General features: G+C 44.4%; 1 protein-coding gene across 1 annotated transcript in view; it reads right to left on the bottom strand.

Annotated features, from left to right (window-relative positions):
* Positions 1-486, bottom strand: part of RAB40B (RAB40B, member RAS oncogene family) — a 33,665-nt gene extending 33,179 nt beyond the window's left edge. Inside the window, exon 1 of the mRNA XM_066235345.1 lies at positions 277-486. Coding sequence (XP_066091442.1) covers positions 277-433 — 157 coding nt within the window. The 5' untranslated portion in view covers positions 434-486. The remainder of the gene's footprint in view (positions 1-276) is intronic.
* Between the last annotated feature and the right edge of the window lie 23,612 nt (positions 487-24,098).

A 24,098-nucleotide genomic window follows, 5' to 3' on the forward strand; every position in this document is an offset into this window, starting at 1 on the left:
TCCCCGTCGGCCCGCTGTGCACTCGCGGGCCGCCGCCTTTCCTCCCTGGCCCTACGCTGGGATGCTATGTGTATTTTTACTTTCAGTCAAGCCCCAGCCTTGGTCCTCCCTGGGCGCGGTTCCGCTCTTCCCTGGCCGCTGTATGCTCACCCGGCCCCGCTCCTCCATGGCCCTTCGTGTGCTCCGCCCGCCCCGGGCCCCGGACCAACTCTTCTCCTAGCCCCACTCCTCTCCAGCCCGCTGTGACTACCCGCTTCTCCTCAGCTCCGCGCTCACCCGCCGGGTGGCCGTACAGGGACTCCGCGGCGCCGTCCTGCAGGCTCGCTAGGATCTCGCCCTTGCCCACATCACTGTCACCCACTAGAAGGAACTTGAGCAGAAAGTCGTAGGCGCGGACCGGGCTGCCCAGAACACTCATGGTGCCGGCACCCATGCCCGACCTGTGGGACCGCGCAAGGCGGCGGCTGGGCACCCGGACGCCACGCAAACCCGCAATCTACCAAACACTACCGCTCCACGCCCCAGCCGCCTGACAGCGTGATGTACCGCCCCTTTTCGCTATTGGCTGGCCACAGTTGCTAAGGCGTTTGCACACGCTTATTGAAAGATATGCCCGGCCATCTCACCGTCGTCTCCGCCTCCAGTTTAACACCGCAGCCAATGACGGACTGGAGGCGGGGCCATAGTGCCCAGAGACGGTGAGGGGTGGAACCAGAGAAGACAGTGGACGGGGTCACTGCTCAGGCAGCCAATGCTGGGCGGGAGGAGTAGTGGGCGGGTACCCCTCCGCCCTTCCCCCCCACCTCTTCCATCTTTTATCCCCGCCATCCCCACTCCTTCCAGGTGAGCCAGCACTGTAACCCCTGGCCAGGTTGCCTAATGCCAAGGGTCCCTGTCTGAAACGAGCTCGCGGTGCTACCCCACGACTGCTCTAGGACCTCGTTCTTGTCCCAGAGCAACTAAGAGTCCGTGGGTGCGCGTGACTGTGTGTGCTTGTGCGCCTGTGTACGTGTTCATGAATGTGCCTCTGTGTGCGTCCGTGTACGTGTCTGTGCAGGTGCTGGGAATAGGACAAGGTGGAGACTGTCCAGGCCCAGGCTTCCCTCCTGGTCTAGGAAAAATACAGGTTCAAAATACAGCAAGAATCGTTTGATTTGAGAATCGTGACATATATGAACTGTTTGTATTTTTCTTGCAGCTGGTTGCAGTTCATCAGCCCGGTGGGAGGATGATGGGTGGAGAGAGCTCAAGCCCACAGGGACGGGGTGTGTGTGTGTGTGTGTGTGTGTGTGTGTGTGTGAGTGATATCAGAATACCCACAAAGAGCCATGTCCTTTTGGAGCTCACATCCACCTTGCTGTATGTTGGGGGTGTCTGCAGCTACTTACATTTTCATGACTAGTGAGGTTGCCTCGACTCCTGAGGCTCAGTTCTGTTGGGGACATGGTGGGGTGTGATTTGGAGGACCTATTGGGTTTCTCTATCCATTGATGGCAAGGGGTCTATCAGGGACAGACATCTGCCACCCTGAAATGCCCCACTACTGTCCCCACGTACAGGGTTCTGGGTGCCCATTTACACAAGGCAACAACTGGGTCTATTTCTATTGTTACTTTTTGTCTACATAACCTGTGATTGCCTCTTTGTGTAAGAGTCTTGTAATAATTTGTAGAGGAAGAAGAGAGACATTTTTCTTGCCATTTTGTCTAGAAACACAAGATAGGATGTGAGGTCCTCAGAGGAGACCCAGTGGGTTAAGATGTATGAAGAGCCCTGGCCAAATACCTCTTTTGATTGGGGCATCATCCTGAAGGTTGCCGGTTCGATCTCCAGGCAGGGCATATACGGGAACAGATTGATGTTCCTGTCTTTCTCTCTCCCTCTTCATCTCTTGCTAAAATCAATCAATCAATAACATTTTTAAAAAAGATGTGTGAATAGATATGTGTTTTACAAACCCAGTCTCTCTCTCTCTCTCTCTCTCTTTTTTTGCAACAGAGACAGAGAGAGGGACAGACAGGAAGGGAGAGAGATGAGAAGCATCGAGTCTTCATTGTGGCACCTTAGTTGTTCATTGATTGCTTTCTCATATGTGCCTTGACTGGGGATTGGGGGGGCTACAGCATAGCAAGTGACCCCTTGCTCAAGCCAGTGACCTTGGGCTTCAAGACAGCGACCTTTTGGCTCAAGCCAGCGACCCTGGGTCATGTCTATGATCCCACACTCAAGCCAGTGACCCCGTGCTCAAGCCGGATGAGCCTGCGCTCAAGCGGGTGACCTCAGGGTTTTGAACCTGGGTCCTCCATGTCCCAGTGATGCTCTATCCACTACGCCACTGCCTGGTCAGGCCTGAAGCAAGTCTAGGGCTGGTAGTGACTCTCTGGACCCAGAAGTGACTGAGAACCGCATAAACCTTTCCTATGAAAACCAACTTCCACCTAAAGAATAGGTCTCCCAAATGCTCCACTATACCCTGGCATGAGGAACAGAGAACAAAACAGACATTACAGTGGAAAGTTGTGGCGCTCTTAGACAATTGTGGGTAAATATATGACTTGTGTAAACTTCACAGACATATACAACCGTTAGAAACCCCTGCCAGGGCCACTCCTTTACAGAATGGGCCTGTCTTCATCAGCTTAGGTTGTCCTGTCAAAATGCCTGTGGAGGCCCCTGGCTTGTTGTCTCAGTGGTAGAGCATCGGCAGGCATGTGGATGTCCTGGGTTTGATTCCTGGCCAGGGCACACAAGAGAAACATCCATCTGCTTCTCCACTCCTCCCCCTCTCACTTCTCTTTCTCTCTCTCTTCTCCTCTCCTCTTGCAGCCATGGCTCGATTAAAGTGAGTTGGTCCCAGGTGCTGAGGATGGTTTCATGACCTCCATCTCAGGCTCTAAAAAAATGGCTCTGGTTGCACTGGAGCAAGGGCCCCAGATGGGCAGAGCATCGCCCCATAGTGGGCTTGCCTGGTGGATCCCTGTAGGGATGCATGCGGAAGTCTGTCTCTGCCTCCCCTCCTCTCACTAAAACAAAAACAAAAATAAAAAATGCCTGTAGAGCCAGATCATTCTCTGTGGTGGGGCTGTCCTGTGCATTGCTTGATGCTGAGCAGCATTCCTGACCCCTATCCATTAGCTGCCAGTAGCACCTGTCCTCTTAGTTATAACCACTAAAAATGTCTCCAGAATTGCCAGATGTCCCTGGGGCAGCAGTGTAAGATCCACCCCCTACCCCAAAATACACAGTTGAGGATCATTGGTTTAGTGAAATTTGATTTCCAGGTGGCAATCCCTCATTTGGAGATCAGAACAGGGTGTGTTCTCAATGTCAGGCCTCCACCCCTATGCAACCCCCCACCCCTGCATACCTGGGTGATTGGGACATTCTCAATTTCCATCTGGCCCTGCCCTATGTTGTTGGATGGTACTCCAGGAGAGAGGGGAGGAGAGTCTGCTCCTTGCCATGAGTGTAGGGAGGGGGCATCGTCAGAAACTGAGGACAAGGGTCCAGAGTGGTCCAGGCCTGTGATTGATGGTTGTTGAGAGAGTCTCAGGGCATCTGCATATCACCCACTTTAATCTCACAGCAACCCTGAGCAGTGAGGATTTTCATTCCTGTTGATACTGAAGTAAAGTAGGGCTCAGAGAAAATGAGATGGCCAGAGGTCCTGCCAGTGGCTTCCATTGCTGGAGCTGGTCGAGACAATGTGAAAGCCTCAGTTTAGTTTTATTTTCAATTTTAAATTGTGGTAAAATATACATAATATACAACTTACCATATATCTAATTTAAGTGCACAATTCAGTGGTAGTTAAGTGTATTTACACTGTTGTGCAACCATCACCACCATCCATCTCAGGACTTTGTCACCTTCACCAAGCTAAATCTGTCCCAATTAAACAATACTAACTCCCCATTCCCTCTCCCAGAGCCTCTAGCCACCTCCATTCTACTTTCTGTCTCTGAATTTCACTATTCTAAGTACTGTGTATAGAATTATACCATATTTATCCTTTTGTGACTGACTTATTTCAGCTAGGATGTCGTCAATGTTCAGATATGTTGTAATGTGTCAGAATTACCTTTGTTTCTAAAGACGAATATTATATATATAGACCACATTTTGTTTATTCATTCATCTGTGGATGAACATTTGGGTTGTTTCCACCTTTTGGCTATTATGTATAGAGCTACTGTGAACATCTGGGTACAAGTGACTGTGTTTTTATTTTAAACAACAAGAACAGACTGACCAGGTGGTGGTGCAGTGTATAGAGGGTCAGACTGGGACGCAGAAGACCCAGGTTCAAATTCCTGAGGTCGCTGGCCTGAGCGCAGGCTCATCCAGCTTGGGATCCAGCGTGGGATCATAGACATGACCCTGTGGTCCCTGGCTTGAGCCCAAAGGTTGCTGGCTTAAAGCCCAAGTTTGCTGGCTTGAGCAAGGGGTCACTCGCTCTACTGGAGCCCCCCACTCAAAGGCACATATGAGAAAGTAATCAATTAACAACTAAGGAGCCACAACGAAGACTCGATGCTTCTCATCTCTCTCCCTTCCTGTCTGTCTGTCTCTGTCCCTTTTGTTGTCTCTTTCTTTGTCTGTCACAAACACACACACAAATATATATTTATGTTTTTATTTCCTAGGCATATATGTAGGAATGGAATTGCTGGGTTGTACAGTGACTATGTTTAACTGCTTGAGAGTTTGTTCCCAGTTTGCACTGCAGATGGTTTCTGTGTGACATTGTGCAGTGTCCTTTGGCCTAAAGTACAACTGGAGTACCTATAATGGAAGGTATAGGAGAAAAGAAATTCTGTCATGTCTGGGTGATATGCAAGGGATCTCTTTACATAATGTGAAATTTGTATTCCATTTGACTATGGAAAAGCATTTCTTCAGTTTCTTTCTCTGATGCTCAAATAAAAATAGTCTGGAGAACTAAAAAAAGGACTAATTATATTTTTTCCAAAGCCCCAGGCACTTGCACACACTAATGAACTCTTCTTATTTCTCTCTGCTGCTGTCTAGAAGTAAATAGAAACTAACAGCCGATCAGACTTCCACACTGGATATTTATTTGCTGATGACTCACCGAGAATTAACAGCCGAGGTGCCAGCTGTTCTTCAGACATAGAAAGAAAAACTATTTTAAGCAAAGCTGTAACATCACGGATGCTCCAAAAAGTACAAGAGCAACAGGAAATCCATATAATGTAGGTTTCACAACAAACCTTTGCCCCGCCCACCGTTCTGTCCCGGCCCTGCCCAAACCCCGCCCACCCCATGCTCCACCCAGTACTCACCCACTGCTCCACCCATGCTGCACCTGCTCTGCCCAGACCCCACCTACATTCTGCCCCTCAGCAACGCCCTCTGCCGAAGCTCCCAGGCCCAACTCCCAAAAAGCCTGCTCTTCCCAGCCCCCACAGACAACAGCCTATCCTCATCATACAAGACAGTTCACACTAGGCGAGGCTGAGTGGAAAAGGTGGAAGGGAGAGTTGGGGTTCTAGACAATTCTGTCTGGACAACTCCAGCAGAGACCCGGCTGTCTGATGACTCCAAGCTCCTGCACTCAAACTCGATGTTTGGAGTAACTAGAAAGCCTGCTCTATACTCAAGGAGAGTCTTCCCTTAAGAATAAATGTTGAACCTGACCCGGCAGTGGTGCAGTGGATAGAGCATCAGCCTGGGATGCTGAGGAGCCAGGTTCAAAACTTGGAGATCACAGGCGTCAGTGTGGGATCATACACATAACCCCATGGTTCCTGGCTGGAGCAAGGGGTCACTGGCTCATCTGGAATCCTCTAGTCAGAGTACATATGATAAAGCAATTAATGAACAACTAGGGTGCTGCAACTATAAGTTGATGCTTCTTATCTCTCTCCCTTCCTGCCTGTCTGTCCCTGTCTATCTCTCTCCTAAAAAAAAAAAAAAAAAATGTTGAGTTGATGTGGCCGCTCTTGAAGTCAGGTGAAGTTAGGCAGTTCTTGGTGCTGGAAGGTAAGCCTACATGCAACGAGCCTGGCCTGCAGGAGAGGGGGCGGAGTGGGAGCAGAGTTGAAAAACCCCTCTGTCCTCCATCCCTGGCCTCCAGCCCCAACCCTCTCAGATGTGGGCTCTATTTGTCCCACCTAGTCTATGCATTTTTTGTCATTAATTTTTCTTTCTACTAATAGGAGAGTTATAAATGCGTTTTCCAAATTATTAAATAATTTGTATTAACATGTCTTTGGCCTAAAAATTCAGCACCCAACACTCCCTACATATGAAACAAGGAGGCTCTTAGCATAAGTTACTTTATTTAGCTTCTGACCAACATTTTGAACTCTAAGTAACCCCAGAACTTGCTTTTTCTAAAAAACCACTACCCCAGGCCTCAGAGCTTGGTTTGCAAGATTGCTGATGTGTATAGGGTCATAAAACCCCTGGCTGTTTCTCCCTAAATTGTTCCTATAAAGAAACATTGTAAAAAGTCAGTAAGATTTAATGAGCTTGTTAGCAAGATTAATGAGCTCGTTTTACTGCTTTTGTACCATGTTTCGCTAGGCTTCCCCTCCTCCCTATACCCCGACCAAGATGTAATTTTGTCTTTAAAAGCTGGCTCCTGACTGTGCTTGAGGCCATGAGTTTCTTTGGGACACAAATCCACTCACTGGTCCCCAGCTTTTTGTAATAAAGACTCCTTAATTTGGCTACTTTATTGTGTGGCAAATATCTGTTTTTTGCTGTTCCAATATAACAGATGACGAGGGGAGTAAGGGCAGAGTTGAAGAATTTCTCTGTCCTCCATCCCTGGCCTTCAGCCCCAATTCTCTCAGATGTGGGCTGTATTTGTCCCAGCTAGTCCATGCATGTTTTTGTCATTAATTTTGCTTTCTACTAATAGAAAAGTTATAAATGCATTTTCTATATTTTAGTGCTAACACTAGAATTTGCAATATACATATTTAATTTATCAGAGATTCTTCTCTTTAACAACACAAAGACCTTAAAACAATTTATCCCTTTAAATTAAAATATAAAAATTAATTATTAAACCTGACCAAGCAGTGGCACCGTGGATAGAGCTCAATGGAAAAAACTTTAAAAACTATTCTTTCTCTTTCTTCTCTATTCATTTGAGATAGGACAGTGAGAGAGAGAGAAAGAAGAGAATAGAGCAGGAAGCATCAACTCCCACCAGGCAAGCCTTGGGTTTCGAACCTGCAACCTCAGTGTTCCAGGTCGACGCTTTATCCACTGTGCCACCACAGGTCAGGCCAAAAAACCATTTGTAAAGCCAGTAGCCACGGCCACCATCACAGCCACCTGGCCTGTGCAGGTTCGCATTAGATTCGGACAGTCAATAATGAAAAACAATGGAGCCAAGAACTGGTAGGCCATTACCTTTAATCCTAGCTTGCACCTGGCAGGCAAGTAAAAACACATACTGGGTTCCAAAACCTACTTATTCAGTGCTCACAAAGCTACTGACTTATCCGAGTTTCCTAGAATCAAAGGTATCTATCTCACCAGACTTATTCACCTCTGTTCCCCATCTCCTTCTCCCTGCACAAACTCTGCACAAACTGGCTTCTCTTTCAGCACTCTGCCATCTTGACTGCTTCTCCTGACCTCCTCCACATGGCCTTTCTCTGCTCTTCTAAAGCATGGGCTTCTCCTAGAATGTAATCACTCCTCTCCCAGAACAACGTGATCTCTCTTCCTTTTAAAACCTTTTGGCGCGAAAGCCCTCCCCCAACACATATTAATATAATCACGCCCATCCCAAGCAAGAAGGGCAACTAATATCATCACCTGGGTGACAGACTTCCATGTGGGCAACGCCATCTTTAACAAAGTGAGCATAATATATTTTATCTGCCCAACACCATTCTTTTAAGAATTTTTATTTATAGCCTGACCAGGCAGTGGCACAGTGGATAGAGCGTTGGACTAGGTCACAGAGGACCCGGGTTTGAAACCCCGAGGTTGCCAGCTTGAGCAAGGGGTCACTGACTTGAGTGTGGGATCATAGACATGACCCTGTGGTCGCTGGTTTCAGCTCAACAGTCGCTGACTTAGCCCAAGGTCATTGGCTTGAGCAAAGGGTTACTTGCTCTGCTGTAGCCCCCTGGTCAAGGCACATATGAGAAAGCAATCACTGAACAACTAGGGAGCTGCAATGAAGAATCAATGCTTCTCATCTCTCTCCCTTCCTGTCTGTCTGTCCCTATCTGTCCCTCTCTCAGACTCTCTCTCTGTCTCTGTCAAAAGAAAAAAAGAATTTTTATTTACTTATTTATGTTTTTTAGAAAGACAGGAAGGGAAAGAGAGAGGGAGGAGAGAGATGTTGCAGCACTTTAGTTGTTCATTGACTGCTTTCTAATATGTGCCTTGACTAGTGGGTTCCAGCCGAGCCAGTGACTCCTTGCTCAAGCCAGCAACCTTGGACCTTGGGCTTTAAGCCAGTGACCATGGGGTCATGTCTGTGATCCCACACTCAAGCCAGTGACCTCACTCGCAAGCTGGCGCGACCAGAATCAAGCTGGATGAACCTGCACTCAAGCTGGCAACCTCAGGGTTTTGGACCTGGTTCCTCAGTGTCCTAGGCACTCTGTTCACTGTGCTACTGCCTAGTCAGGCCTCTAGTTGTTGTTATTTTTCAAGAATATAGTGCTTTACCATTTACAAATCTTTCACATACCTTCCATCTGACCTTCACAACAATCCTGTGAGGTAAGAAGCACAGATATTCTTCTTCTCACTTAATAGATAAGAAAAGTGACTATCAGAACAGTTAACTGGTATGCCCAAAGTTCTATAGTTACTAAATAATTTGTATTAACATTCGTCTTTGGCCTAAAAATTCAGCACCCTCCCTATACATGCCTTACTTACTTCACAGGGATAAGTGTTGTAAGGAAACCAGTGAGATTATACAAATGCTCTCCACACCAACACCAAAGTAAGTGCAAATTTAAAGGAGTCTTGATTCAAAACCAGCCACCGCACCGGCACCTAAGTCAGTCAAGTCATGCGGCCCCTAACACAGTTTGAAGTTAGCTTTTAAAGACAAAATCACACACTGATTGTGGTATGGGGAGGAGGGGAAGTCCAGCAAAGGGTAATACAAAAGCAGTAAAACAAAGCAATAAAACAAACCCATTAATCTTGCTAATGAGCTCATTAAATCTTACTGACTTGTTACAATGTTTATCCATAGGATCTATTTAAGGAAAAACATTTCTAAACAGTAGGACCATAAGTTTTGAAGATGATAACACAGTAGTGATAAATTTTTCTTATGTCTAAAAAAACATTTCTAAATATTCTAGGATTGCCAACTCCTGACACATCTGCAATTTGACAAAACTAGCTCCAAGGCTCGGGGTAGAAAAAGTAAGTTCTGGGGTCATTTAGAGTTCAGAATAGGGAGAAGCTAAAATGAAGTTACATATGCTAAGAGCCTTTAAAGCAGTGGTTCTCAACCTTTCTAATGCCGTGACCCCATAATACAGTTCCTCATGTTGCGGTGACCCCAAACCAAAAAATAATTTTGGTGGCTACTTCATAACTGTAATTTTGCTACAGTTATGATTTGGAATGTAAATACCTGATATGCATTATGTATTCTCATTGCTACAAATCAAACATAATTTAAACAGAGTGATTAATCACAAAAACAATATTTAATTATATATTGAGAAATATTTATTACTAATGGACCTCCTTACCTAGTGTATTGGGGCTACCATTCCGTAAATAGCTGCTTAAGTAATGGATCTGTTTTTTCCAGATTAGTGGCAAGTTTTCTATATAGAACAGTGTGAACTACGTCATAGGATACACTGCAGTTTCTGCACAGCATGGTATCTTTCAGGGCTCTTTCACACTATAAAGCAGCGGTTTCTGCGGTGGAATCCACATCTCATTTACTTCAATGGGAGACCTGTGGATTCTGCAGAAGAGAGATCCTCTGTACAGTAGAAATGCAGTTCCGACACAGTTCTTCCTCTCCTATTCAAGTCAATGGAAGGCCGCAGCAGATTCCGCTCAAATATAGAGCATGTTGCTTAATTTTTTCCACGCTAGAACTTTTCCTAGAGCAGAAAAATTCCAAAGGTGGAATCCGCCACCCCCAATAGACTTGTATAGGAGGCAGATCTTTTACACTGCAGAATCCGCACAGCAGATTCCTCAGTGTGAGGCCTCTTTCAGTCTATTGGAGTCAGATCTTTTACACTGCAGAATCCGCACAGCAGATTCCTCAGTGTGAGGCCTCTTTCAGTCTATTGGGGGTGGCAGATTCAACCTTTGGAATTTTTCTGCTCTAGGAAAAGTTCTAGCTTGGAAAAAATTAAGCAACATGCTCTATATTTGAGCGGAATCTGCTGCGGCCTCCCCTTGACTTGAATAGGAGGAAGAAATGTGTCGGAAACTGTCATTTCTCCGCCTCTTTATTGAAATCAAAAGGAGGCTGCGGCGGATTGTGTGGTAACCTGAGATTCTCGGGAGCTCTCTTCCACAAAATCCGCCGCACTCCCAATGAAATCAATAGGAGGCGGATTCAATGCCAGAAACTGCTGATTTCCTCATTCAGAATATGGGAAAATAGTGGGAGATATAGGAGATAATTATACATTGGGGAACAGTGTGAACTACATCTTATAGTGGTCTCTTATAGTATAAGACTGATGTAGTTCACACTGTGTAAATGTATGGTGCTTTGTGTAAGTGTAAGCTGTTTTGTGTACTGTGTAATGATTACACACAAAGCACCTTATACTTATACAGTATTGTGTGCATGGTGTGTGTACTGTTTTTACATTATTAACCTTTTTTACACCAGCAGGCTGTCTTGCAGGCTCTCCACCTCTTGCCTCCCCGCCTCCTAGGCCTCTGTCCTTCGGCGCTTGCTGCACCCGCCCACTGATAACGTCAGCAATCGCTGTAATGCGCTGCTATGGACGAGCAGCCACTCTGCTATGGCCTGTGGAGCGTTCCCCCCCCTTCCCCCGCCCCTTAGGCCCCGGCCGGATGATGCAATCACATATGCACATGACCGCAGGCATTCAGTTTGGAACACATGTCCATAATGGCGTGCGTTCAAGCTGAATAGCGCTCGAGGGTAGCATGACTTCTCAGTGGCTAAAGCCATCGGGAAATATGTATTTTCCGATGGCTTTAGGCGACCCCTGTGCTTTGGTCATTGGATCCCCGCCGGGGTCGCGACCCACAGGTTGAGAACCACTGCTTTAAAGTTACTGTTGGGCAGATAAAATATATTATGCTCACTTTGTTAAAGATGGTGCTGCCCACATGGAAGCCGTCACTCAGGTGATAATATTAGTTGCCCTTCTTGCTTGAGATGGGCGTGATTATATTAATATGTGTTGGGGGCAGGCTTTCATGCCAAAAGGTTTTAAAAGGAAGAGAGATCACATTGCTCCGGGGGAGAGGGTTTATTTTCTAGGAGGAGAGCAGAGAAAGGCTATGTGGAGGAGAGGAGAAGCAGTCAAGATGGCGGAGTGCTGAAGGAGAAGCCAGTTTGTGCAGAGTTTGTGCAGAGAGAAGGAGATGGGGAACAGAGGGTGAGGTAGATACCTTTGATTCTAGGAAACTTGAATAAGTTAGTGGCTTTGGGAGCCCTGAATGGAAAGGGAAGTGTTTTCCTACTGTGTGTATTTTTTGCCCGCCGGGGGCAAGCTAGGATTAAAGCTAATGGCCCACCAGTTCTTGGCTCTGTTGTTTCATTACCAACTGTCCGAATCAAACCTGAACCTGCATGGGCCAGAGGGCTGTGATGGTGGCCGTGGCTACTGGCTTTACAGTTACTTATGCTAAAAGCCTTTCTTTTCTACATTTCAAATGAAGAAAAATTTAATTCAAGGCTAGAAAAATATTTTGAGAGAAAAAAACACTCCACCTGCAAAGTGTAACTTTCCACGATATATGGCACATTCCTCTTCTCATCCCAGCTGGTACATAAATCCAGAATTTTATACTGCCTCTGTTCTGTATTCAACTGAGCAACTGCATTAGGCAGGGGAACAGTGTGATCCTGTTTAAGGTTATATAAATTACAATCAGGGTAACTGATATTATATATAGTAAGTTGAAAATCAACATAAAAAGGCTGATGTGCAAGTAGGACCCACTGAAGCACAGAGCAAGCCGGGCAATGTTATAAAATAGAGCATGTGTAAGGCCAGTAGCCACTGCCATGGTCATGCAGGTTCAGGTTCTCATTGGATTTGGGCAGATGGTAAAAGAACGGTGGAGCCAGAAAATGGTGGGCAATCCTTTATTTAAGTCTTGTAACAGTGGACTAGCAAACAGGCAGGAAAGACAGCTTTCCTTTTCCTCTCTGGACTCTCCTGGACTCACAGGCCCCCCACCAGCCTCAGCACTCCCCAGCCAAACAGGCCAGGCCAAAATCTCAGGGCTCTCAAGCCCCTCAGCTCTCTCTCTCTCTCTCTCTCCTGCAAAACAAGCTGGGGAAAAAAAACCTCTTCTCCAGAAAACAACAGCAAACAATGGCCCCTCCCAAGCAGGGAAGCAATTCACAATTTGCAATCTGCCCCCCTGAGGGCAAGCACTGGCAGCCTTCCACAGACTATCACTAGATACACATGGTATTGCCCTGGGCCAATGCAAAATACAAATTAACAAACCTAAAAAACATTTGTTTACCCAACAGCATGATTGCATAGAAGGAAAATGTGGTGTCAGAGTTCAAATTAGGGCACACACACACACACACACACAGTTATCTAAGGCAAAGTGTTGGCAAGAAGAGTTATTTGTTTCACATTATTAAGATTGTTAATCCAAATTCGGAGGGACCTGAAATATGGAAGACAGTAACAAGGTCCGTCATTTACACATCAAAGCTTTATTGTCTAGCTTGGCCGACAGAAATCTGACGGAGAGCGCGCCGGCCCTTTGTTCTATTTAGTTTTTATAGTTTTGTAAGTGGGAAGTACAGAAGCAAAAATTGCAATTAGGAGCCCCTTACCGCTATTGGTTATAGTCATATGTCCTTTAACATGATAGGACCACATTGAATTTGCAAACCATACATCATTTTGGAGAAAACAAAATTTACAAGCCAACACAATGGTAGAAAGATGTCTCTTTACATATTAAAGGCATTCCTATATTATCTAGTGTTTATCTGCTATCTTTCTGTCCAGAGTCACACACGCATTTACATAGGAGAGGTAGTTTCGGTGGGGACAAATGCCCGCAAATGACTCATTGCTATAAGAAAAGGTTTATTTTGGCTTTTCTCTTCCTGCACCTGGCTAGCTATTCACCCCTTTCCCCACAGGTGTGGTGGAATGTCTGGGAATCCATGTTTTCCTCCCCTTGCATTTACAATACAATGCCAAGGGCCATCCTGGTTATGCCAATCACACAGTACAGAGACTATTCTCACAATTTCTCTGCACACCTTAATCCAAATTAATAAAATGTTCTCCAAGTCTCCTAAAATATTAATATTAATTATATAGCCTTTGGTACTTTACAACACCTGCGGGTGAAATGGCTCAGTGGCTCCTCAAAGATGACCAATTTTTTTACAATGAAAGGGAGGACAAAAATAAATTGAAGAAAACAATATCGTATATAAAAGAAACACTTTATTCATTGCAACAATAATACACTATAATATGATAAATGCATAATAAAAACATTTGTAATATTTTATATTGTAATCATGCTTACATGCCTATTAATTTTTAATAATAATTGTAAGAAAAAAGTACTCATTTGGTAAAACTAAATATCAGACAAAACCACTAAGTTGGAGTGATATTTGAGTGTATTTATCATTTTCTAATTAAAAACATCTGTTTTATGCAACAATTTAATCAAAATGCATTATTAACAGATATGGTCTGAGGTCAGATTTCCACTTTAAAACTCATATTTTGGGAAAATACTTGTAAATAAAATTATATGTATTTGGAAATTATTAAATAGATAATAAATTAATAAAACATGAATTGTGATGCCTGACCAGGCGGTTGCGCAGTGCATAGAGCATCAGATTGGGATGTGGAGGACCCAGATTCTAGACCCTGAGGTCGCCAGCTTGGGTGTAGGCTCTTCTGGATTGAGCAAGGCTCACCAGCTTGAGCCTAAAGTCCCTGGCTCGAGCAAGGGGTTACTCGGTCTGCTGTAGCCAAGGCACATATGAGAAAGCAATCAATGAACAATTAAGGAACCACAATGAAGAATTGATGTTTCTCATCTCCCTCCCTTCCTGTCTGTCTGTCCCTATCTGTCTCTCTCTCTCTCTGTCGCTGCCACACAATAAAAACCCAAAAATACAAACGTGAATTGTGCTTCCCTGTCTATGATTGAATATTCACTGAGAAATAATCATGAGTCAACAATGTCATATGTGCCATGTCATGTTTCAGTAAGAAGTACACAAAGCCATTTGCATGCTCCATATATTGAGCACTTTCTAAAGGGCTCCCATGCAGAGCACATGCGTTTCATAATTGCGACTCACCACACTATACTGATCCTTGACGAATTGTCATGTAAAATACAAATATGTCATATCTCATGCAATGGATCAACTCTGCATAGATCGAATATGGACATTTACAGATTAGTCTTCCAATATCAAAAAAGAGTACATGTAGGAGGACACTTTTTGAGGGAGGACGGAACTTACAAAAGAAGAAGTAAGTTCCTCCCTAAAGGAGGACGATTGGTCACCTTAACATTATATAAATGGGCAAAGGGTTTGTGGGAACCCATGCAAAGTATCTCATGTCATACAGATCTCTCCAGCTGCCTACAGAGAATATAAAGTGTCATCTTCATTTTAAAGGATGACTATTTGTGCTCATATTCTGAAGTACACCAAGGAACAGCTTCATGCTAACTTTCCTTGGCTAAAATACAACCAGTACCATCATTCCTACTCAGACTAGTAAACAGGCTTTTTAAGGTAATGAATTAGATGGCTGTGTCTAGATTTCTTTTTTCCAGATTTACTTTGGATTCTTCTGCTTTTAAGACCCAAAGAAAGTTATACTGAGTTTTTATTGGTAATTCTAGTATGTGTTTATAACAGTTAAAGCGTGATAGGTGAATTTAACATATTAAAAGCATTCTATAGCATTTGCCTGATCAGGCAGTGGCACAGTGGATAGAGTGTCAGAATAGGACGCAGAGTACCCAGGTTCAAAACTCTGAGGATGCTGGCTTAAGCACAGGCTCATCTGGTTTGAGCACTGCTCACCAGCTTGAGCCAAAGGTCGCTGGCTTGAGCAAGGGGTCACTCAGTCTGCTGTAGTCCCCCCAGTCAAGGCAATATGAGAAAGCAATCAATGAACAACTAAGGCATCACAATGAAGAACTGGTGTTTTTCATCTCTCTCCATTCCTGTCTGTCTGTCCCTATATGCCCCTCTCTCTGTCTCATACACACACAAAAAGAGTTCTATAGCATCTGTTCAGAAAAGATTATATACTATACAAACTATGCAAGTCTTACAAAACCATTTTTCAATGTCTTTTCAACTGAGAAGCATGCTTCTCCTAATGTGGTTCATACTGAGCAAGCTTTGTTTCCAGTTTTTTTATTTTCTTCTACAACTCTCTTTCATTTTTTGCCAATTCTAGGTGAAGTATCTCTATTTCTGGATTTTGTGGGTACCAGCTCCTAAGTAATGCTTTAAAAAATTCAAAGAACTATTGAAGTGTAGAAAAGAAAGGCTCTTAACATGAATAATTTTTGGCAAAACTTACTTTCTCTAAAACAAAGAGATAAGCAGAACTTACTTTTTCTGAAAAGACTGTCTATTCTGGGCCTTGATGCTGGTTACCCAGACTGCGGCCTTGGGCTAGCTTTGTGAAGTAGCAGGTGTTCTCAGAATGTTCCTCCTTGAATTAACCCTATAGATCGGGGGTCGGGAACCTATGGCTCACAAGCCAGATGTGGCTCTTTTGATGGCTGCATCTGGCTTTCAGACAAATCTTTAATAAAAAAAAGTAATAACGTTAAAAATATAAAACAGGCCCTGGCCAGTTGGCTCAGTAGTAGAGCATCGGCTTGGCGTGCAGAGGTCCCTGGTTTGATTCCCGGCCAGGGCACACAGGAGAGGCGCCCATCTGCCTCTCCACCCCTCCCCCTCTCCTTCCTCTCTGTCTCTCTCTTCCCCTCCCACAGCCGAGGCTCCATTGGAGCAAAGATGGCCCGAGCGCTGGGGATGGCTCCTTGGCCTTTGCCCCAGGCGCTGGAGTGGCTCTGGTTGCGGCAGAGTGACACCCCGGAGGGGCAGAGCATCGCCCCCTGGTGGGCGTGCCAGGTGGATCCCGGTCGGGCGCATGCGGGAGTCTGACTGTCTCTCCCCATTTCCAGCTTCAGAAAAATACAATATATATATATATATATACACACACACACACACACACACACATAAACATTCTCTGGCCTGACCTGTGGTGGTGCAGTGAATGAAGCGTCAACCTGGAAACGCTGAGACGCTGAGGTTGCCGGTTCAAAACCTTGGGCTTGCCTGGTCAAGGCACATATGGGAGTTGATGCTTCCTGCTCCCCCCCCCCCCATAATGAATAAATAAAATCTTTAAAAAAAAAAAATATATATATATATATAAAACATTCTCGCCTGATCTGTGGTGGCACAGTGGATAAAGCGTCGACCTGGAAATGCTGAGGTCGCCAGTTCGAAACCCTGGGCTTGCCTGGTCAAGGCACATATGGGAGTTGATGATTCCAGCTCCTCCCCCCACCCCCACCCCCGTCTCTCTCTCCTCTCTCTGTCTCTGTCTCTCCCTCTCTCTCTCCTCTCTAAAAATCAATAAATAAATTAAAAATATTTATAAAACATTCTCATGTATTACAATCCATTCATTTTGTACTGCTCATGTTCATGGTTGGGGGTGGCTGGAGCCAGTCACAGCTGTCCTCCGGGACAACACCAAATTTTTATTGGATAATGTGTAACATACACGGGTCATTGTATGGCTCTCACAGAATTACATTTTAAAATATGTGGCGTTCATGGCTCTCTCAACCAAAACGGTTTCCGACCCCTGCTATAGATAAACATCGTAAGAAAGCTTGTTTCACTGCTTTGTTTTACTGCTATGCTTTCTCCCCTCTCCATTCCTCAGTCAGAATGTAATTTTCCCTATAAAAGCCAGCCCCAAACTCTGTTTGCAGCCGCATTGATTTGAATGACTTAGGGCTCCATGTGGTCCACGCAGCCAGCAAATTAGACTCCTAAATTTCTTAATTTGGCTAATTGATTGTGTATGTGGCAAGACGTTTGTTTCTCACTGTTCCATTATAACATATTGAGGCCCCAGTGAGATAAGAGCAAGATAAGAGTCCTTTGGACTCATTTGACTTTTTGTCTTTGCGACACAAGCAGGGAGTTTAGCTCCTTGGCCTGATTGTTGGGAGCAGAAATCTAGCAGGGGAGGTGCTATCTGAGACATTCCAGGTTCCCACTGTTTTTTTTCTGCCAGACCAACAGTCAGCTGTAGACAATCAACATGCCATTTGGAGTCATCAAGAAAGCCTCTGGAGGTAAGCAGAGCAGATTTGCAATCTGCTCAATCTGTGGTTTGTTTGTTTGTGGCTAGCCATCTGTACTATTGTGATCGAGGGTCAGACGTGACTAAACTCACACAATAGGCTCTCCAGTGCCAAGACATTGGAGGAGAGTTATTTGGAAGAGGGGTTTGTGAGCTCTTGGGAAGACAGTTGATGGGACTGAGTCCCACCTCAAACTTCCCAGAACATGTTTGGATTTGCTCTCATATGTTTGTCTTCTGCTTATTTTGCTACTTTTGTTTATTTTTACAAGGTATCCTAAAAGACATCTCCCGGTTTGGTCCCTCTTCAGAATCTCCTTCCTGCATTCTTCTCTGGATAGAAGACCTTTATTTTTCAAGGGTCCCTCTCTGATTTTACTCCTGCCGAGCTCTCATTCTTCACTTTTGTTTTGCTATTCTGTCTCTGTGTTGAAAACCCCTGAGTGACTGTGTGAATAAGGAGCTCAGGTACCTGAGCCTGAGTTTCCAGTGTGTGGCTCTTCACGGGCACCCCCTTCCCTTTCTGTCTGAAAGTTCTTTGTCCTTTGGTTCTTCAGGACATGATTCATCAGGGGTCATTTTAGAGAATTGGCACAAACCTCAGTTCTTGATCCCTTTTGTGGTCTTGGGAAGTTCATTTGTACTCATATTGTTTGTAATAATGGGGGGAGGGCAAAGTAAGAGTCAACTCCTCTTGAGTGTATGCTTAAGAATTTCAAAATTGGACTTTCTGATGATTATAGTGTAAAACTAAGCAAGGGGGAGACTTTGAACTCTTTGTGAACTAGAATGGCCATCCTTTAGGGTAAAGTGGCCAAAGCAGGGCTCATTAGATCCTAGAGATGTCGGAGCTGTTTGGAATGTAATAGCTAAGCCACTGGGCCACCCAGACCAGTTCCATATATAGATCAGTGGAGGACTCTAGTAGAGAACCCCCCTCCCTGGATGAAAGGCTGAGCTGTCAGACACGGTCGTCATGTTTTGTTAGCAACAGCCCCCAAATCAGACAAGAATGTTCTTGTTTTACAAGCTGTTTAGGAAGGTTCAGGATTGCCCCCTCCATATATTTTTCCTCTATCAGCTCCACCTGCTTGGAAAGCCCAGAGCCAGTACCTAGACAGATTAGGAGGCAAAAAGAAAAAAAGGAAGCAGAGCCCCTCTTACCCTTAAGAGAAGCACCATTAGCAGAGGGGAGAGAGAGAGACAAGCCTTATCTTGTCTACGTTCCTTTTTCCTCTAATGACTTGTATAATTGGAAGGCTCAGAATCCCCCTTTCTCAGAGAAGCCTCAGGCTCTAACAGGACTGTTAGAATCTGTGCTGTACACACATCACCCACCTGGGATGATTGCCAGCAGCTTTTAGTTACTTTGTTTACTACTGAAGAGAGAGAAAGAATCAAATCAAAGGCTAGAAAAGCTGTAATGCTGGGGAGAAGTGGCTCTGAGGAAGACAATTGGGATCACCTTGATAAGGTGTTCCCCATAGTCCAGCCTAAATAGGACCCTAGCACTACTGTGGGACAGAAGGCTTTGTACACTTTTCACCAGTTTCTGTTAGCAGGGATCAGGGGAGCTGCTAAGAAACCCATGAATTTGTCTAAGGTGTTGGAGGTTATCCAGGGCTCCCAGGAAACTCCCTCAGCTTTCTTAGAGAGACTGCAAGAAGATTACATGGTCTACACACCTCTAGACCCTGAAGCATCAGAGAATGCTAGGGCAGTTAACTTAGCTTTTGTGTCACAGTCCACTCCAGATATCAGGAGGAAGCTACAAAAATTAGAAAGCTTCCCGGTGATAGTAATTTCCCAATTGTTAGAAATAGCTCGGAAAGCTTATAATAACAGAGACACCCTTGAGGAAAAACAGACTAAGAAAATAACAAAGGTAGATGTAGCTGTTTTAGAACAGCAGAATAAGAAGAAATGGAAGCCTAAGTTAAGGAGAAATCAGTACACTCATTGTAAAGAAGAAGGACATTGGAAGAAAGACTGTCCAAAGCTGAAAGGAAAGTCACAGCAGACCCCAAGAATCCTTAATCTAAAAGAAGACTGTCGGGGCCAGGTCTCCATACCTGTAAGCCTTTACAAGTAGGAGAATACCTGGCAGAATTCCTCACTAGCATTAGAGCTTTGTCAGAAGCCAATCAACGACTGCTGGCTGACAAGGTCACAGCAGGATAAGATCCACAACTGCTGGCTGACAAGGTCACAGCAGAAGAAGATCCAAAACTGCTGATTGACAAAGTTACAGCAGAGAAGACCAATGGCTGCTGGTTGACAAAGTCACTGCAGAGAAAAGGCACAACGATACTTCCCCCTTTGACCTTTTGAATTAATTTGGCCTTATATCCCCCCTTTTCTGGGTGTGTGCTATCATTTATGGCACAGGGATAATAGTACCGTGCTTTCCCTGTAGATTCATAGTAATTTCTTTGGAAATGAGACAGAGGGTGTGAGTTCCACAGAAAAGCCTGTAAGCCCCTTTGCCTGGGCTCATAGATATAAGAGGCTGGCTATGATATCCCTCGAAAAGGGTTAAGTTTGTAGGAGAATTTCTTCTTATTAATCATGTTAGAAAAATAGATTGTGACTTATGAATAGGTAGGAAACAGTAACTATACACAGAAGCACCTTTCAGCCTTCACTTCATTCATCACTTTACCTCCCTAGCCTTTTCATGTGGTAAAGAAACTTTCTTTTCTTCTTGCATACCTGACCTGCAGGTGGTGGGACGCTTTGAGGAAAATAAAGTTAGAACTTAACTAGTGTATGAATATAGTAGATAAATAAAATTTGACTAGACAATAGGATCTTAGGTAAGGTAGAATTATTGATCAGTACTGACCTTTCAGAAGTTTATACCAATATTGTTATTGTTGTTCAAGTTATTGTATAACTGTACTTTGAATGACTTACCACCTGATTTATAGGTTATAGAAATGAATTAACTGTTACCTAGAAATATGTAACCATAGTAAAACAAAAACAATTATTAATCAATGTATTCAAAATATCATGTGATTGTAACTTAGTGTATTGTATAAAAATAAAGCTAGACCAGCATTTGGCAGAGATGCCTGGCAGTAAATGCTAAAGAGAAAAAGGAAAAAGGAATCTGGCTCTCTCACTTGATTTGTGCCAATGCCGTCTCTTCCTGTGGAACCCCTGGATTCCCCCCGGGGCTGGACCCCCGCAGAGCTTCTCACTCTGTTCTCACTGCCCTCCTCGGACTGCTCTCAGGGAACCAAGTATTCATATTAAGAGACTGTTAGAAGCTGGTATTCTTGTTCCTTGCCAATCCCAATAGAATACTCCTTTACTGCCTGTCCAGAAGCCAGGCACCAAAGACTATTGTCCAGTCCAGGACTTATGGGAGGTAAATAAATGGGTTGAGACAATACACCCAACTGTGCCTAACCCCTGTAAGTCAGCCCATCTTTGCCTTCAAGTAGAATGACCCAAAGGCAGGCACCTCAAGACAACTAACCTGGACCAGATTACCACAGGGCTTCAAAAATTCACCGACCCTCTTTGGTGAGGCATTACATCAGGATCTACTAACCTTCCACCAGGAACATCCAGAATGCACGCTGCTACAGTACGTAGATGATTTGCTTCTAGCTGTGGAAATGGAGGTAAGCTGCCACACAGCCACTGAGGGGCTTTTACAAACACTGCAGACTCTGGGGTACCAGTGTCAGCTAAGAAGGCACAACTCTGCACCTCTAAGATGACCTACCTAGGCTACCACACTGAGGCGGGGAAGCGTACTCTCTCCTCCAGTCATATAGAGGCAATCCTTTGAATTCCAACCCCCACTAGCAAGAGACAAGTTTGATAATTTCTCAGGGCAATTGGATATTGCAGGTTGTGGATCCCAAGGTTTGTAGAGATAGCCAAGCCTTTATACTCCTGTACAGCAGGAACCCAAGAGTTAATTTGGACAGATAAGGAAGAAGAACCTTTTGAAACCCTCAAAAAGGCCCTCACTAAGGCCCCTGCCCTAGTTTTGCCAAAGATTACCAAACTTTTCCAGCTCTTCGTTCACGAAAGCAAGGGAATAGCAAAAGGGGTTTTGACCCAAACTTTAGAGACATGGCTCAGGATTATTGCTTATCTGTCTAAGTGGCCAGACCCTGTTGCATTTAGATGGCCAAACTGTCTCCGAGCCAAAGCAACCACTACCATACTGGAAGGAGGCAGATAAATTAACCATGGGGCAAGAACTGTTCCTGACAACCCCACATGCAGTAGAGACTTGGCTTAAAGGAACTCCAGAAAGGTGGATATCTAAGGCTAGGATCACGCAGTATCAAGCCCTGCTCATGGGTCAGCCTCACATTAAGTTTGTCCAGACGCAGGCTATCAACCCAGCAAGCCTGATGCCTGACAAAGAACCAAGCATCCCTTGCACGATTGCTCTGAAGTGTTAGACTCTGTTCAAACTGCAAGACCAAACCTTACTGATGTATATCCATTTAATGCAAAAATACAGCTATTCACAGATAGCAGCAGTTTTGTCCTAGAGAGGGTTCAATATATTGAAGCGGCTGTAGTAACTCCTGATGAGACCATATTGGCCCAAGCCTTGCCCCATGGGACCTCAGCTCAGTGGGCAGAATTTATTGCTCTCACCCAAGTGGGCCAAAAGAAAGAAGGTCAACATTTACACTGACAGTATGTATGCTTTTGCTACTGTCCATGTTCATATAGCAATGTATAAGGAGAGAGGATTCCTGACATCTGCTGTTAAGGACATTAAAAACAAAGAAGAGATTTTAGCTTTACTAGAAGCTACTTGGGTGCTGGAAACTGTAGCCCTTATTCATTGCCCAGGACACCAGAAATAGGACTCAATACAGGCAAAAGGAAATTGGGCAGCAGATAAAGCAGCCAATGAAGTCACTTTAAATCTAGTAGGGCCTTTAGAAATCTTAGTGACTTTAATAAAATGCTTATTGCCAGAGATGCCTTTTTATAACCAACCAGAGGAGGATTCTGCTGTAAGAAAAAGAATACCTAAAAATACAGAAGGTTAGTTAGAATTGCCAGACAAAAAACCATTCTTACCTGAAGCCCTGAGCAGAGAGGATGTCAGTCAGCTACATCAAGCTACTCATTAAGAACAAACTGAGCTAATAGAATTACTTAAGAAAAATTACTACTTACCAGACTTAGAAGCTATTTCAGAAAGCATAGTGTCCAAGTGTCTAATTTGTGCCCAAGTAAACGCTAAACAATATAGAGAAGTCATAAAGAAAAATAGGTATAGTGAAACTTTCCCAGGAAAACATTAAAAGATAGATAAAGCTGCCAGCACAGGGATATAAGTATCTATTAGTTTTCACTGACACCTTTTAAGGATAGGTAGAGGTTTTTTTCTGCTAGAAATGAGACTTCAATAACAGTTGTTAAGCAATTACTATATAAAATTATTTCCAGATTTAGCTTGCCCATTAATATAGGGTCCAATAATGGGCCTGCATTTGTATCTAAGGTCTCACAGCTGGTAGGAAAGGCACTCAACATTAATTAGAAATTACATTGTGCTTACAGGTCTCAGAGTTCAGTTCATTCTTTCAACTTGTTCCAAGCTCTGAAGTCCTAACTAAATTCATTTTAGAAACTGGTGAAGACTGGACTGACTTACTCCCCCTAGTTTTGCTAGAAGCTAAATACACCCCCTACTGGGAAAAATTCACCCCACATAGAATTGTATTAGGCAGGGTGATGCCCCTACTCCCTAGGCTCCCATGAAGACCCCCTCAGAGATGGAGATGGTGTAAATGGATCCCACCAACCCCTGTAAGTTGACCCTGAGAAGGACAACATGTCCTGATCCAGCCACAAGCCAGAAGTGGCTGGTCTACATACAACAGAAGCTTGAGGAATCTCGCTGGGGGACTTTAATATAATTGAACTTTGGGAAGGGGGGGAGCTTGAGTCAGGGGAAGGCCAGAGCAAGTCATCTTAAGAGTTAATTCATATGCTGCTATAAGTCATAAAGAAGGGGGCATAAGTCCCTTTGCTAAGAAAAAAAGTGTCCTGTAACTTACATCTTTGTAATTATAATCATCAAGAAGAAATATGTTAACTGAAGCCTGGGTCTTCCTACTTCTGTTGCAGTTTGTCATTTCAGGGAAAGGAAGTTGAAAAAACTAAGGCCCAAACTTTCATTCATCCTACAAACCACATGTGTACTGTGCACCCCATGTGTGCAGGTCTCTTCATTACCAGGTTCAAGGATTGTTGGGTGATCGGGAAAATGCAACAGAGTAGGCAGATGTTACAACTCCCACCTCCCAGAACCAAAGTGGATTACAACTTAACTTAGGAACAATCATCTTGAAAAACCAACTTTGGACTAAACTAAGAGGAATCTATAACCTAGTATCACTAAAGAAGCCACACTGAGACTGGTAGGAAGGGTGGATATGCGGAAAGGACTGCCCTGCTCCCAGTGGTGAGAGGTGGCCCAGAGGGTCTCTCATGCAGGATGGGTTGTCCAGAGAGTTGTGG

Source organism: Saccopteryx bilineata, chromosome 6 (assembly GCF_036850765.1).
Source record: "Saccopteryx bilineata isolate mSacBil1 chromosome 6, mSacBil1_pri_phased_curated, whole genome shotgun sequence".
In the NCBI taxonomy this organism is placed as follows: Eukaryota; Metazoa; Chordata; class Mammalia; order Chiroptera; family Emballonuridae; genus Saccopteryx; species Saccopteryx bilineata.